Raw genomic sequence first — 15069 nt, 5'->3', positions numbered from 1 at the left:
GTCATTTATTTTTCTAAACAGGTAAACATTCCCTGCAGTGTTAGGACTCATGTACTGTAGCATTATGTAAGAGCATGAGAACCTGAAAGTTAAACCGACTGGGTCTATTTTCATTGTCCAAGCTGTGGAAGAAAGTAAGCAGAATATAAATAGCCAAAGTATATTGAACATTATTAGTAACAAAGACATTTGTGTTTTTAAATTATATTCCTTTTTACCTGATAATAGTGTTTGTAAGCTTCCTATTCATCCAGTCTGGCATGAAAAAAGAATATTTGGCTTTATCATACTAACTGCCTTCAAGCCTCTTTTCTTGGCAGTGGTATTGGTAGCTGTAGATAAGGGTCTCAAGCCCACGAAAGAGAGATTCAAAAAATGAACAGAATGTAAGCCAACAAAAATAAATACTTATTTAAAATAAATAACTAAAAATCAATTGAAAGAATTGTCTGTGTTGGGATGAAAGTCTGAGAACACCATCTCTTTCAGTGCTCATTACCTGAATGGCACAGTGAGTCAGAGGGAATAGATCTGTCTCTTTGACAGTGACTGCCATTAAAAAGACAGTATTTACCAACAGGTGTACACTGTAATATCTGAGATGTCACAGACTTGTCATATACCTAGACTAGGAAATAACAGTCCAGTATCTAAAGGCAAAAGTTCCTGTTTGTTTTTTTTAATGGTGCCTATTGTACAGTATCACTAGAATGTTTTGTGAGTCCAAGATTGACTGCTGTAATGAGTACTCTTTTGATGTGGTAATGAGTTATTATAATCAGTATTCATCTCTCTTGTTTTGTCACAGTTTTGTACGATTGTGTCATTTGTATTATTTGGAAAGTATTTCTTCTACAGAATAAAATAATTTACTATAAATACAAATAGAGCTTTCTTATGTACCACAATATAAGATGTTTTTGAAATACTTACATATAGGTCCTTCTAATAATACCGTTACAAAGCAATTTTGTGGGCTGTGCAGCATTGTTATTTAGATGACACCACTATAATAAACTTTCATCTAATAGTAAGTTATGGAGCTTGTGAAATCAATCAGTCCAGAAAGGTTTCCTTGAAGGCTTGAAATGGATCCAGAGTGCCGTGTATGAGAATAATGTCCCGAAGCCTTAACACTAATACCTCCCCTTGAAAATAAGTTCACATCTGCATCAGAGGCTCATGGTTACGACCTTTTCTGGGTGTATTTGCTACTTTTGTATTACTATGAGCAATTTCTCTGCAGAAAAAAGGCTGTTCAAGATTTCTTACTAAGGTTTAATTTGTGCTCTGCAGACAGCTTCATCATACTACTACTACTTTTACTACTTCTTTAACAACTTATTGAGCATCATAGTTCCTTGATGGAAATCACTTCAAACAGAAGTAAGATATACAGTATAAGTTAATTTTTGACTTTCATTCCTAGCTTGACTGACCTATTACTAAGCCACACTAGGACAATTTTTTCAGAAGACTATGCATTCAGTTTGAAAATGAATATACAATACACATGGAAGACAGTGGATCACTATGCTGCTGATCGTATTTGTGTAACCCTGGGCAGCATAAGCACAGAGGGGATTTATAGCACTGCAACGTATGCTGTTCTCAGTTCACTGTTTACAAGGCATTGTGGGTATAATAGAGCTAGACTATTTTTAACCTGTCTACTGGAAATAGCCTTTGGAAGTTTTAGCCTTCACTCATTGCTGCCATCAAGATAACAACAAAGTTAAAGGGGATATGTTGGAATTACAACATGGTATGAGAACAAAGTTTTATGTATTTTTTACTCGAACAAGAGTAAATATATTGCAAGATGATAGTTCAAGGTAAGTGTTACATAAAGATGACAATGTTCTTCTAAGGCTTAGATGATTATGTATGTTGTTAACTATAGGTCCTGTTGAGCATAATAAAATATCGGATTTTATCCCAGGAAGGAAGACTATGTTCATTACAAATCCAGTGTACTTTTTAACTGTAAAGAAACTCCACAATTAGAAGACCTGAGAGATTTTAAAAGGTTCTATTTACAGGGAGAAGGTTTAAAATACTCAAGAACTTTTGTAATATGGAAAACAAAACTATCTCCTCAAAGAAAAAACCATCATGTATACAGTACTACTGCTTTTTCACCTTTCAGTATGAGAATATAAATTGAGCAGATTGTTTTGGTCCATTTCATAATGTAGTTGCTGGAAAATAGTGAGGAATCATATTGAAAGGCAATGTGTGTTTTAACTATTTGGAAATGGTGGACTTCAGTTCTGTGGTTTAAAACATTCATTTGAATGGCACTCTTTTAAAATGCCTGTGTTCTTGATTAAAATCTTTTACAGGATATTTTAGCTGCACATGTTTTTGTAACCTACAGAAGCATATAGCTGATAGAATTTTATTTTTTATGGTGAATTAGTTATTCTGCCCCTTTAATCCTTAAGCATATTAGTAATGAGCCCATCGTACTAAAAATACACACCAAGGATGGGATAGACAGAGAATATAACTTTGGGATGAGTTCAGTGGGACTAATATAGAAGAAGGGAAGAATCAGACTATTAATTTAGAAGTTTCTCTACACAAAAAGAGAGCCCTTTGGTGTATGCTCATTTGATTCGAGCCATTCACTCCCTTGCTTATGGCCAGGGTTATGGTACTAGGATTATGTTGTATGTAATAGGAAGTTCCTCAGCTGTAGCCTGTAAAGAGCTGATGGGTCATATGGTACTTGTTCTCCTTATTTTCAACTGCTAAACTCCATTAAATGAAACTCCAGGTACCTTCAGGGTGGGATCTTCAAGAGATGGAACAGCCTAGTTGCTTCCATTGAAATCAATTGGAGTTTTACTCCTGATTCCAGATAGAGCAGAGTTAGGACAGCACTGAGCACTTTTGAAAGTCCTATCCTAAATACTTTCCTACTGCTACTTTTCCGTGCACACAGTTGTAACAATTGGCACAGAGCTCTTACATGATTATGAATGAGGATAGGGGAGCAGTGATCTGGCTGACCATGAATGTGCGGGGAGGTGGATCATAAACCAGTCTCTCTCTTAAGATGTGGTCCACACAAAGAAAATGTTTGAGAAAACCCATACATAGCAGACTAAGTGCCAAGATCTAATCTCTTACACAAAGTCCATGTAAATGGGATTTGGTCAGAGGATCTGCATGGGAAACCAGGGAGACAGGCACTTCCTTCAACCTAGAGCCCAGATTTGGAGCAGCTGTGTAGCCATTCTGAAGTCACAAATCCAGTTTCCTATTAACAGTATCACCTGCTATTCAGTCCCTACCTAAGGATTTGGCCCAGTTGGGTATACATAGTTATGGAGGCTGGCTATTTGTTTGGCCTGCCGCAAATGTTCTACATGAATGCAAAGAGAACTGCTGCAGAACTGCTTTGTTAACCCAAAAGGGTATGGGTGGAATCCCTCTGTGTGCCCCGTCCATACACTATTAATGGTTCCCTGAATGCAAACATACTATTTTATCCTACCTATTGTTAGGTAGCTAATTTTTCATAGGTACTGTGTCACAACAGAAGTGGATTTCGAGAAAGGCTTTGACCATGAAGAGACTAGTGGAATTGAGGACCAGTTCAAAATATGTATTCCAAGTGAGTGAGAGACCTGTGGGGGATGCAAAGAGAATATTGTAATAAAAGTGCAGTACTTAAGACAACACCCTAAATGTTGCTGTGTTTACTCTCCTGTTTGGTAATTAAAACGGTCTTCACTGAAGATCGTTAAGGCTAAACCAAATGTAAATTCAAATAAGGGAGAATGAATAATGTCAGTGTAATGCTATAATAAAACATAAAAAGAGAACATGCTTTTACACAATTATGTATATCTAGTATATTTTGTAAGAGTTCATTGAACTGTACTGTGAAAGGTAAATCTAGAGGCGTACAAAATTCTTATAAAAACAGCATTTATTTAGAACAAGAGAACTGGGTGTACTCAGAGTGGTACAGTAATTAGAGTAAAACTCAGTCTAAACTTGTCCTTAGAGAATGGTTCTAAATGTGATCTCCTGGATGACCAACGATTTGGAAGTCAGAGCAATGAAGATTGTGGGTTTCAGGCTTTTTTTGTTTCGAGGGCTTTTTATGCTATTGAAAGTATTTTAAGTGAATTGTTAGTAAAAGATTCCATGGAAAAAAATTCAACAGGGATTTGACAAATAAGAGGGTAAACGTGGCACATAGGAAAAGAAGAATTTCAAGCACAAGGGGCAGCATGGAAGAGAGGGGAGAAAGATGAGTAGGCAAAGGATACAGAAATAAGTAGTTAGGCAGGGACAAGCAAAATGGGAGAATAAGAAGAGCTCAGAACATAGATGGAGGGAAGTATTGAACTTCGGAGGTCAGGACAGGAAGTGTGAACATGAGGAAGATAAAGGGAGTCAAAGGGTTCAATGAGGGTGTGAAATGTTTTTTGCCTCTGCATTTTTGGATAGACTTGGAAAGGAGTAAGGGGAGAGAAGCATGTCGGAGGATTGTGAGAGATTATAAAATTGTGCCATTTTCCAACTATTGTGATTAGTAACTTTTCATATTTATGAAATATGTAACGAGGCCTTCGGGCATTGCTATAAAATAAACAGCAGTATTGCTTATAACGTATGAACACATGAGTTCCTAGTTAATTAGCTTGTCTTCATTAACAATGATTTATTATTGCTATGACAAAATCATAATCCCTTTTTAGAAAAGCAACCTGGGTATGAAATAGCTAGTCATCCATTTTGATTAATAGAGCTTTGTAAGTCACAAGATATGTGTAGAAAAGGGTGATCGAGCTTTCACTGCCTCAACTGATTCCTGCAGGATTACAAACTCTCTCTCTCTCTCTCCCCTCCCCCCCAGCTGATACCCTACAGAGGGAGGATGCAATCACGTGACTGTAACTGCTTCCTCCCTATGACATCATTGCTTTTGCAGCCATACCAGTAACGAAAGGATGCTATCAAAATCTGTGGGACTGGGCTAAATGATGTTGCTTTGCAGGTAAGAGACAATTCTCCAAAAGCTAATTTGCCAGTCTCTTTCTGTGTGGTCATCCTAGAGCTCAACCTCTGTTAGGCAGATCTTGCAATAGAAAATAGAGTAGAGCAGTTTCTGTGCAAGCAGAGGATTTGCAGGTACAGGGGCTGCTTCTTTGCACTTTACAGTTCTTTCAGCTAACATCTCTAGCAGCAATGCTGCCAGATGGAGCTTTAAAGCTGAAGAAGGCCCATTGTCCTGAAATGGGCCCTGTATCCTACAGGGGCCCTGCTTGTAAGTGCCAAATTATGTATTTACATTAGCAGCCATCAGCCTAGATCAGTACAGAGAGGCATAGCAATATTGTCTTGATTATGTTCCCTGTTTTTTCATCACACATAAAGCAAATTAGTATAGAGATTAAATGTCTCTAGTTTTTTAAAAAAAGAAAATTGATCTAGGGGTTAGCAGATCTTAATGGAGACTATTTCTGTTTGTTTGCTGACAGTATTTTTAAAGACCTAGTCCAGTAGGTTTCTTGCATAATTGATTTGCATGATGTCAGGTGGTTTTTGTTTGCAAGGATTTTGTCATCCGATATAAGCAATGACAATTATTCATCAGGGATGGGGCGGGGGACATGAGAAGGCAAGCAGCCTCTTGCTATTTAACCCAAAGTCCTAGTGATATAACCTGAATTTATTCAAGTCATAATTAAAGTGGTAATCGAGCAAAACTTCAAATTCCAGAGTTTTTTCCCCTTCAGCTGTAATTGCACACAATGAAAATACATGAAGATAAATCATTCAGGGTTGGGGGAATGTTTGCTACTCTGTTACTTTCTAGTTCATTTAAAAAATGTATTTTGTTGCTAGCAACCTAAAAATAATGGCAAATGCCAGGAATTTTAGGAGGCAAGAAATCAAAATCACTTATGAGCATGACAGTCGAATAAGAGAATTTCTCCTGCTTTCAGTCATTTGTAAGAACCTTGATGAATAATTTTCTGTCTTTGTCAGAGAATGGATGATGACTCGGCGGCGGCAGCAGCAGCAGGGAAATGGTCAAATTAATTAGTCAGATTATGCAGGAAGTTTTTTGATTCTTGAAATTCCCTTCATACATTTTTTCCCACCATTTAAAATGCAAGAAAAGATATGTGCCATGATATATGAGTTTGTGTGTGCATGTGCATCTGTCCGTGCATGTGAGGGAAATCTGACTGTGTGTCATGTTTTTAAATGTATGTCCTAGTGAAGGAAGAACTTGAATGAGTGCATACCACTATCAATAATGGTTAAAATCTAACATAATACCAGAAAGCATTAAAGCAGGGGTTCTCAAACTGGGGGTCACGAGGTTATTACATGAGGGGTCACAAGCTGTCACACTCCACCCCAAGCCTTGCTTTGCCTCCAGCATTTATAATAGTGTTAAATATATAAAAAAGTGTTTTTAATGCATAAGGGGCGGGTTACACTCAGAGGCTTGCTGTAGGAAAGGGGTCACCAGTACAGAAGTCTGAAAACCCCTTCATTAAAGGCTATATGGTCAAATGTGTCTTAAAGAGACTTCAGCTCTATAGGCCTTTTTGAAAAAAACATTTCAGACAAAATCAAATCTTGTAGAGAAAAGCATCTCCAGAGATCTTTCATTTTTCCACACCTAGGCACTAAAAGCAATGTGAACACGTTTCCAATTGCCATATTAACAAGCTTGCACTAAAGGCATTCTGGTGCCTCTTTATCTGTTCAAACCTCTTAGAAATCTCAACAAGAGAGTTGTGTGAATTCTCTCTTCACACTTAAACTGTGCTAATATGTTCCTGTTTAATATAGACCACAGTGCTTGGCTCCCACTAGCGTGGTTTTTGCCTGTGTGAAAAATGCATGAGGACTTCAGCCCTGATCTTTTAAAGGCAAACTTTAATTTATTTTTCCAGTGGTAACACTTGAATTCATTAACAAAATCTGGTGGGAACAAAAGCTGTCAAGACTGATATGAGTCAGGCATTTCCATCCAGCAAAATTATATGATACCAGGCTAAGTACATTTTATCCCTATGACCCATGCAGATGTTTTGTGTGCATAACACAAGCAGAATATTGCCCTTAAACGCCACTTTCCATTCACTTAGATTCTCCTTCTGCTATATTGTTTGGTTATTGTGTAGGGCACCCATGAATGTATTGCTGTTCAGTGAAATGAATCCTGCCATAGATTCAGATACCAATTACGTTTTATGTTAAAAAAAAAAAATCAGTTTTCAATTTTGGTATTTCTGGAAGGGCTGCTGGAACAATTTGTATAGTGGGGGTGCTGAGAGCCATTGAACCAAATTGTCAACCCTGTATATGATGGAAACCATTTCAAGCCAGGTGGTGCGGCAGCACCCCCTGCCCTCCTAGTTCCAGCACCTATGTTTCTGGACTGCAGACCAGGAAATGACTCAAGGCTAATGCAAAACTTCCAGGTCTTGGGAAAAAATCCATATAATGATGCTCAGCTCTTATGTAGCAGTTCTCACCTCTTGATCTCGAAGTGCTTCACAAAGGAAGGTTCCCCCTATTTGCAGATAAGGAACACGTGCAAGAAGAGAAACCTAGAGTGTAAGCTCCCAGAGGTTGGGTGTGACCAGTGACCTGTATGTTTCCCAGCCCTGGTCTAGTGCTCAGTGTTGTCATCCCTAAGCATTCAAAAATCATGAGTCTGAACCCAAAAAGGAGGTGAAGTGACTTGCCTGAGGTCATACAGCAAGTCAGTGAGAGATTCAGCAATAGAGGCCATGCCCCTGACTCCCACGCTATTGCCATGCCACTGGTCCATGTTGTCTCCTCGTGGTTGTGTAGAAAGGATTTGCTGCACACCCTGTTCATTCACTCTCTGTTTCTGTTAGAATCACAAGAGCTGAAAGAACAGAACAGTCTAGTAGTGGCCTACCTAGTGCGGGGCTGTCACCTTGTGTGCTGAGGGCTGATGAGCCGTTTCACTCAGAGCTCTGGGGCCGGCGGTAAAAAGTTCTCTAGCAGGAGGCTAACTTTGCCGTCTTGACTGCAGAGATGGCAAATGCTGCATTTAAAGCAGGACATTTTAAAAAAGCGAATGCATTTATGAAACTTCCTTTCCTTTGTCCAGTGATAAGGCAACCCCTCGCCCGCACCTAGTAGTGAATTTTTTCTCTTTTCCTAACACTTGGGGCTTGTCTTCACTACCGTCCGGATCGGCAGGCAGTGATTTGATCCAGCAGGGATCGATTTATCATGTCTAGTCTAGATGCAATAAATCGATCCCCGAGCGCTCTCCCCTCAACTCCAGCTCGGCGAGAGGTGCAGGCAGAGTCGACGGGGGAACGGCAGCTGTCGACTCACCGTAGTAAGTAGATCTAAGTATGTCGACTTCAGCTATGTTATTCACGTAGCTGAAGTTGCGTATCTTAGATTGATTCCCCGCTTCCCCACCCCCCTAAGTGTAGAACAGGCCTTGGAGAATTTCCTCTACTCCTCCCTTGAGCACTTCCTTGCCACTTTCCTCCCCCACTCACTTTGGGCGTATTCCAAATGGGGAAGGGAGAAGCAGCAGCAGCAAGAATTTAAGGAGAGATCAGGCACAGCCCTGTGGGAGGGGGCCTGAGGGGGGAGCTGGAAAAAAAACCCTCTTCCTGTGAGCTCTGGCTGGGGAGCATTGTCTCAGCTGCTCAAAGAGCCACTGCTGAACAGCAGGGGGCAGCAGATCAGCTGCCTGTGCCCAATCAGGCATGAGCTACCTCCTCAGTTCCGCCCACTCCCGCCCCACTCTCTCCTGCCACTTGAGCTGCAGAGCAAGCACCTGCAAGCTGGGGACCTTAGAAGTGCGCAGGGTGAGCTGCCAACTAGAGAGAAGGGTCCTTGGAGCCAGATGCAGCCCTGATCTAGTGTTGCTATCCCTGAGCATTCAACAGTCACGAATTTGTTTGAAAATCACAAGCTTTTAAAATAATAAATGTTCTGGGGGTGCCTCTGGGTTTTCAAGCCTTCAGGGGCCACGTGCTGAAGCTCTTTTCCACAGCCCTGTTGTGTGTGTGTGTATAAACATTTACTTTTTAAAAAGTCACAAATACAATTGTTTTAACGTTAATATGAAGACCCGTATTGTGCCCAGAGACATGTCTCTTGACCACTGTAGTCCCCCTCCTGTTCACTGGCCCACTAGGAGGTGGTTCAAGATGGAGTAAAAGGCCTTGTGCCTTTTTTTACATCACTTCAGGGAACTGGGCCTGAGGCTCCCGTGTGTGTGTTGTGTTTGTGTGTCTGTGTGGTCACCTCAGACTGGGCCCACTCAGACAAAATACCAGGAACAAAGCTTTATTCTGTAAAGAAACACAGAAGAGCATTCCAGTCCAGCAGCCTCCTCTCTGCTTGCCTGCTACATGCTCCCAGCTTCAGTCAGTGCTGAAACTTCCTGCTGGGAGGGCAGAGAGGAGTTCCTGCCAGGAACCAGGAAGTTCTTCTTCAAGTGCTTGATCATATCGATTCCAGTTAGGTCTGTGCGCGCCACGTGCACATTCGCCAGAAGATTTTTACCCTAGCAACACTCGGTGGGTCAGTTGGGCGCCCCCTGGAGTGGCTCCACTGTGGCGTCGGATATATACCCTTGCCGACCCAACCGCCCCTCAGTTCCTTCTTACCGCCCATGTCGGTCATTGGATCAGTGAAGCGTGGTTTTACTGACCTCCACCTCCCTAGCTACTCGTAGTTCTCTAGTTATTTTTGTGTACATAGTTCAAAGTTATATAGTTAATTTTTATCGTTCATAGTTAGTATTATAGTTAAGAGGGGTTCGGGGTTTACCCCCTTCCCCGTGCCCGGTGCTGGGGCCCATGCCCGGTTCACTGGGTTTCTAACCGTGCTTGGCCTGTCACAAGCTGATGCCGGCAGGAGATCCATACGACTCCTGTCTTAAGTGCCTCGGGGAATCTCACCTGGCAGATAAGTGTCGCATTTGCTAGGCTTTTAAGCCGAGAACAAAAAAGGAGCGGGACTTTCTGCTAAAACAGCTCCTCATGGAGGCGGCTCTTACCCCTCCGCCTTCGGCACTGAGCGCTGGTCAATCAGTGGGCAGAAGCGCCTCCTCGGCGCTGGACTGCGCCGGTACTGCCAAGGCCTCTCGGTACCGGCCGTCGCCGGCACCGAAGTTGACTCGGCACCGCTCCCTCTCCCCGAGGTTGAGAGAGCCTAAGACTCCTGCTGCTGTGCCACCTGCAGCGCAGCCAGAGAGCTCATCTAAGTCTGGTCGCCCAGCACCGACACCTGCCGCGGCACCGACGACATCGGCACCATCAATTCCGGTCCCACAAGGGCCGTCGAGTCCGGTGCCTGTCAGCTCCCCGGCGCAAGCCGTGGTTGAGCTTACTATTCCATCCACACCGGAGACATTCTCAACAGCGAGGGATCTGATTGCCATGACAGAGTCGACGCTGCCTCAACCCCCGGCACAACCGGTGCGGCTAATACCGTCTATCGGCAAGCCTGCCTTGATAAGACCATCCTCTGTCGGCACTGCAGAGCGGCACCATTCACGATCATGGTCCCGCAGACATTCTAGGTCCCATCAGCGCTCCCGCTCCTGACGCCACTCGCAGTCCCTGCACCATTCTCCTCCTTGGTACCGGTCGCACTTGCGGCACCCTTCAGTATCCTGTTCGCCGGCCCACTACTCTCGGCACCGCTCCAGCTCCAGGCACCGTGACTCCCGTAGCAACTCCCGACGTCGAGCCTCAAGATCTCGGTCGACCTCCTAGCACCGCTCCGGTCGCAGGTCCCGATCTCGTTCCTGGTACCGGTATGCCTCCCGGTACTGGTCCCCGGTGTCGAGTAGAGCAAGGTCCGCTAGAGACAGAGACTCTTCCCAGGGCTTTTCAACCCTTCCATGGCCATCCAGACATTCATCAGTGTTGTCCCACGCGGACAGCTCTTATGCACAGGACCGCGATTCCGATGTGCCCACCAGAGTCTTCCAAGAGGCCGAGGCTCAGGCCCAGGACCAAGGCCCCCATCAGTGGTCTTTCTGGACACCTTGGGCATACCACCAGGCCCAAGGCATACCAGTAGTTCCGTCCCGCTCTGTCGCATCAGAGCACCGAGTGCCAGAGGTGACAGTTAGCCGTCCTCCTCCAACTGCTACGGAGGAAGCCCCAGTTCACCCACCGGACTCCCAGGTTCCACTGGAGCAGGAGGTCTCCCCAAGAGCAAGAGGCCACACAGGACCCACTCATTCCTGGTATCTCCTCTTCCTCTTCTCCAGATGAGGCAGTGGCAGGAACATCCTCTTTGAGCCCTCCTCCAATCGACTTGAGAGCCCATCAGGACCTCCCGAGGAGGGTAGCACTCAATATGAACCTCCAGGTGGAGGAGGTCCCAGAGGTAGAGGACCCGGTAGTGGACATTCTGTTGGTGGATGCCCCTACCGGAGTGGCCCTACCGTTTATTCGGACCATCCAGGCCAATGCCGATACTATATGGCAGTCTCCAGCCTCTATCCCTCCTGCGGCCAGGGGAGTCGAGCGTAAATACATGGTGCCCTCTAAAGGGTACGAGTACTTGTATGTCCATCCTCCTCCCTGCTCACTAGTCGTCCAGTCTGTTAATGAGAGAGAACACCATGGCCAGCAGACACCGGCCCCAAAATCAAAGGAGGCTAGGCAAATGGACTTACTTGGCTGCAAAGTGTACTCGGAAGGTGCCCTACAGCTCCAGGTGGCAAATCAACAAGCCCTGCTTAGCCGCTATGATTATAACACCTAGGCGGCGGTGCGGAAGTTTACGGAGCTACTCCCTCAAGACTCCCGCCAAGAGTTCGCTGCCCTCTTGGAGGAAGGAAAAAGGTGACCAGAACTTCCCCCTAGGCCTCGTTGGATGCAGCCGACTCAGCAGCCAGGACTCTGGCCTCGGGTGTTGCCATGAGGCGCATCTCATGGCTTTGGGTTTCAAGCCTCCCACCAGAGCTGCAGTATACCATTCAGGACTTGCCATTTGATGGTAAAGGTCTCTTCTCAGAAAAGACTGACCCCAGGCTGCAAAGCCTGAAGGACAACATGGTCATAATGCGCTCTCTCGGCATGCATACCCCGGTGACCCAATGTAGGCCTTTCCGTCCACAGCCTCACTGCCCATACTCTGCACCTAGACAAAGACAGGACTTTGGCAGGTGGTGCGGCCGAGGTGGTTGTAGACGACAATCAGGACCCCAAGGGGGCCAAAATCAAGGTCCCTCGAAACCACCAGCCGGACCAAAGATGAACTTTTGAAGGTGTGCCCGAGAGTGGCGTACCAGTTACAGGCCAGGATCCTTCTCCTCCCTTCTCCAACCGTCTCTCCTACTTCCTCCCGGCATGGTCTCAGTTAACTTCAGATCGCTGGGTCCTACACATGGTGGAGTATGGGTGCCACCTCCAATTTATTTCAACCCCACCCTCCCACTGCATCCCTCTTCAGGGACCCCTCTCACGAGCAATTCCTCTTGCAAGAGGTACAGACGCTCCTCGTCATGGGAGCTATAGAGGAGGTACCAAAGGACAAAAGGGGCAACAGGTTTTACTCCCATTATTTCCTAATCCCCAAGTCAAAGGGAAGTCTCAGACCTATCCTAAACCTGTGAGGACTCAACCAGTTTATGACAAAGTTCAAGTTCTGCATGGTATCCCTGGGGACCATTATCCCGTCCTTGGATCCTGGAGACTGGTATGCCGCCCTCGATATGAAGGACGCGTACTTTCACATCGCCATTTTTCCTCCACACAGGAGGTACCTCCGCTTCGTAGCCAACCGTCAGTTCTTCCAGTTTACAGTCCTGCCGTTTGGCCTTTCTGCAGCCCCAAGGGTATTTGCAAAGTGTATGGCGGTAGTCGCCACCTATCTCCACCGACGTCGGATACATGTTTCTCCGTATCTGGACGATTGGCTCATCCGAGGGGCCTCCGAGACACAAGTCACCCAGCATGTGGGCATCGTCAAGGACCTATTCACATGTCTAGGCCTGATGATCAATATAGAAAAATCCACTCTGGTTCCCACGCAGAGGTTAGACTTCATAGGAGCTATCCTGGACTCCAATCTAGCTAGGGCCTGCTTACCACAGCCGTGGTTTCAGGCAATGGCAACAATCATCCGAGGTCTATAGAATTTCCTGGTGACCTCGGCTCGCACTTGTCTTGGTCTCCTGGGTCACATGGCTGCCTGCCCGTTCGTAACCAAATACGCCAGACTCCGCCTCCGTCCTCTCCAAGCTTGGCTCAACTCGGTATACCGCCCGAGCAGGGACCTAATAGACAAGATAGTCACCATTCCCCCAAGCACCCTAGGCTCCCTAGACTGGTGGCTAACTCCCTCCCTGGTGTGTACAGGGCTGCCGTTCCATCTGCCCCAGCCCTCAATGTCCCTGACGACGGACGTGTCATCTGTCGGCTGGGATGCTCACCTCGGACACCTTCCTACTCAAGGCCTCTGGTTATCTCAGGAGCTGGCATTACACATAAATGTCCGAGAACTGAGAGCAGTCCGCCTGGCCTGCCAGGCGTTCCAGCAACATTTACAAGGCCGTTGTGTCTCAGTGTTTACAGACAACACAATGGCCACGTACTACATAAACAAGCAGGGAGGGACACGATCCTCCCCCCTTTGTCAGGAGACCATCCAACTCTGGGACTTTTGCCTAGCCCACTCGATAGACCTGGTAGCGTCCTTTCTCCCAGGGGTTTGGAACACTCTGGCAGATCGACTCAGCAGGTCCTTCCTGTCTCACAAGTGGTTGATCCGCCTGGGCGTTATTCATTCTGTTTTCCAGAAGTGGGGATTTCCCCACATAGACCTGTTCGCTTCCTGCGCTAACAGGAAATGCCAGATGTTCTGCTCCTTCCAAGGTCTCTCCCCGGGATCCATCTCGGACGCTTCCAACCCAATTACCTTGCCACTCCACCCAGACCTCATAACTCAGGACCACGGCAGGCTTCGCCACCCAGACCTGCAGGCCTTCACCTCACGGAGTGGCTGCTGCGTGGCTAAACCAGTTAGAGTTACGTTGCTGTGCATCAATACAACAAGTTCTCCTGGGTAGCAGGAAACCTTCCACCCGGTCAACGTATCTGGCCAAGTGGAATCGTTTCTCCTGCTGGTGCGAAACACATAATCTTACTCCCACTGAGGTCTCGATTCCCTCTATTTTGGACTACCTCTGGTCTCTCAAACAGCAGGACCTAGCAGTATCATCACTGAGGGTACACTTGGCAGCCATCTTTACCTTTCACCCAGGGGAAGATGGCTGTTCCATGTTCTCATACTCTATTGTTTCGAGGTTCCTCAAGGGCTTGGAGCGCTTATACCCCCAAGTACGCTGCCCAGCCCTGACCTGGGACCTCAACCTGATTTTAACCAGGCTTATGTCTCCCCCATTGGAGCCATTAGCAACCTGCTCGCTACTCTACCTGTCTTGGAAGACAGCTTTCCTCATAGCCATTACATCGGCCAGATGAGTCTCCGAGCTTAGGGCTCTTACGGTGGATCCGCCGAACACTGTGTTCCACAGGGACAAGGTGCAGTTGCGGCCACACCCGGCATTTCTCCCTAAGGTGGTTTCGGCCTTTCATGTTAACCAGGACATCTTTCTCCCGGTCTTCTTCCCGAAGCCACACTCAACGCGACGAGAGCAACAATTGCACTCCCTGGACGTCCGTAGAGTGCTCACATTTTATATTGAGCGGACAAAACTCTTTTGTAAAATGCCCCAACTCTTTGTCACGGTAGCAGGCCGAATGAAAGGCCTACCTGTTTCCTCTGAGGATCTCATCTTGGGTGACGGCGTGCATCCGCACTTGTTATGATTTGGCTCATATTTCCCCAAACCACATCACCGCGCATTCTACCAGGGCTCCAGCTTCATCTGCCGCCTTCCTGGCTCATGTACCTATCCAGGAGATATGTCATGCAGCTACCTGGTCTTCAGTCCACACCTTTGCTTAACTTTATGCTCTGGTTCAACAGTCCAGAGATGATGCAGCCTTTGGCTCATCAGTTTTGCTTTCTGCAACATCTCACTCCGACCCC

At 45.8% G+C, this 15069-nt stretch overlaps 1 protein-coding gene across 2 annotated transcripts in view; it reads left to right on the top strand.

Moving 5' to 3' along the window:
- Positions 1-1716: 1716 nt before the first annotated feature.
- Positions 1717-15069, top strand: part of CLCN4 (chloride voltage-gated channel 4) — a 65324-nt gene continuing 51971 nt past the window's right edge. The window contains exons 1-2 of one of the 2 annotated variants that reach the window (XM_050963629.1): positions 1717-1835; positions 4880-5020. Coding sequence is in view for 1 of the 2 variants with exons in the window: in XM_050963621.1 (XP_050819578.1) it covers positions 1823-1835 (13 nt within the window). In the remaining variant the exon portion in view is untranslated. The remainder of the gene's footprint in view (positions 1836-4879; positions 5021-15069) is intronic. The other variant, XM_050963621.1, reaches the window with a different exon arrangement.

Source organism: Gopherus flavomarginatus, chromosome 1 (assembly GCF_025201925.1).
Source record: "Gopherus flavomarginatus isolate rGopFla2 chromosome 1, rGopFla2.mat.asm, whole genome shotgun sequence".
Classification (NCBI taxonomy): domain Eukaryota; kingdom Metazoa; phylum Chordata; order Testudines; family Testudinidae; genus Gopherus; species Gopherus flavomarginatus.
This window is presented reverse-complemented; position numbering and strand designations above follow the sequence as displayed.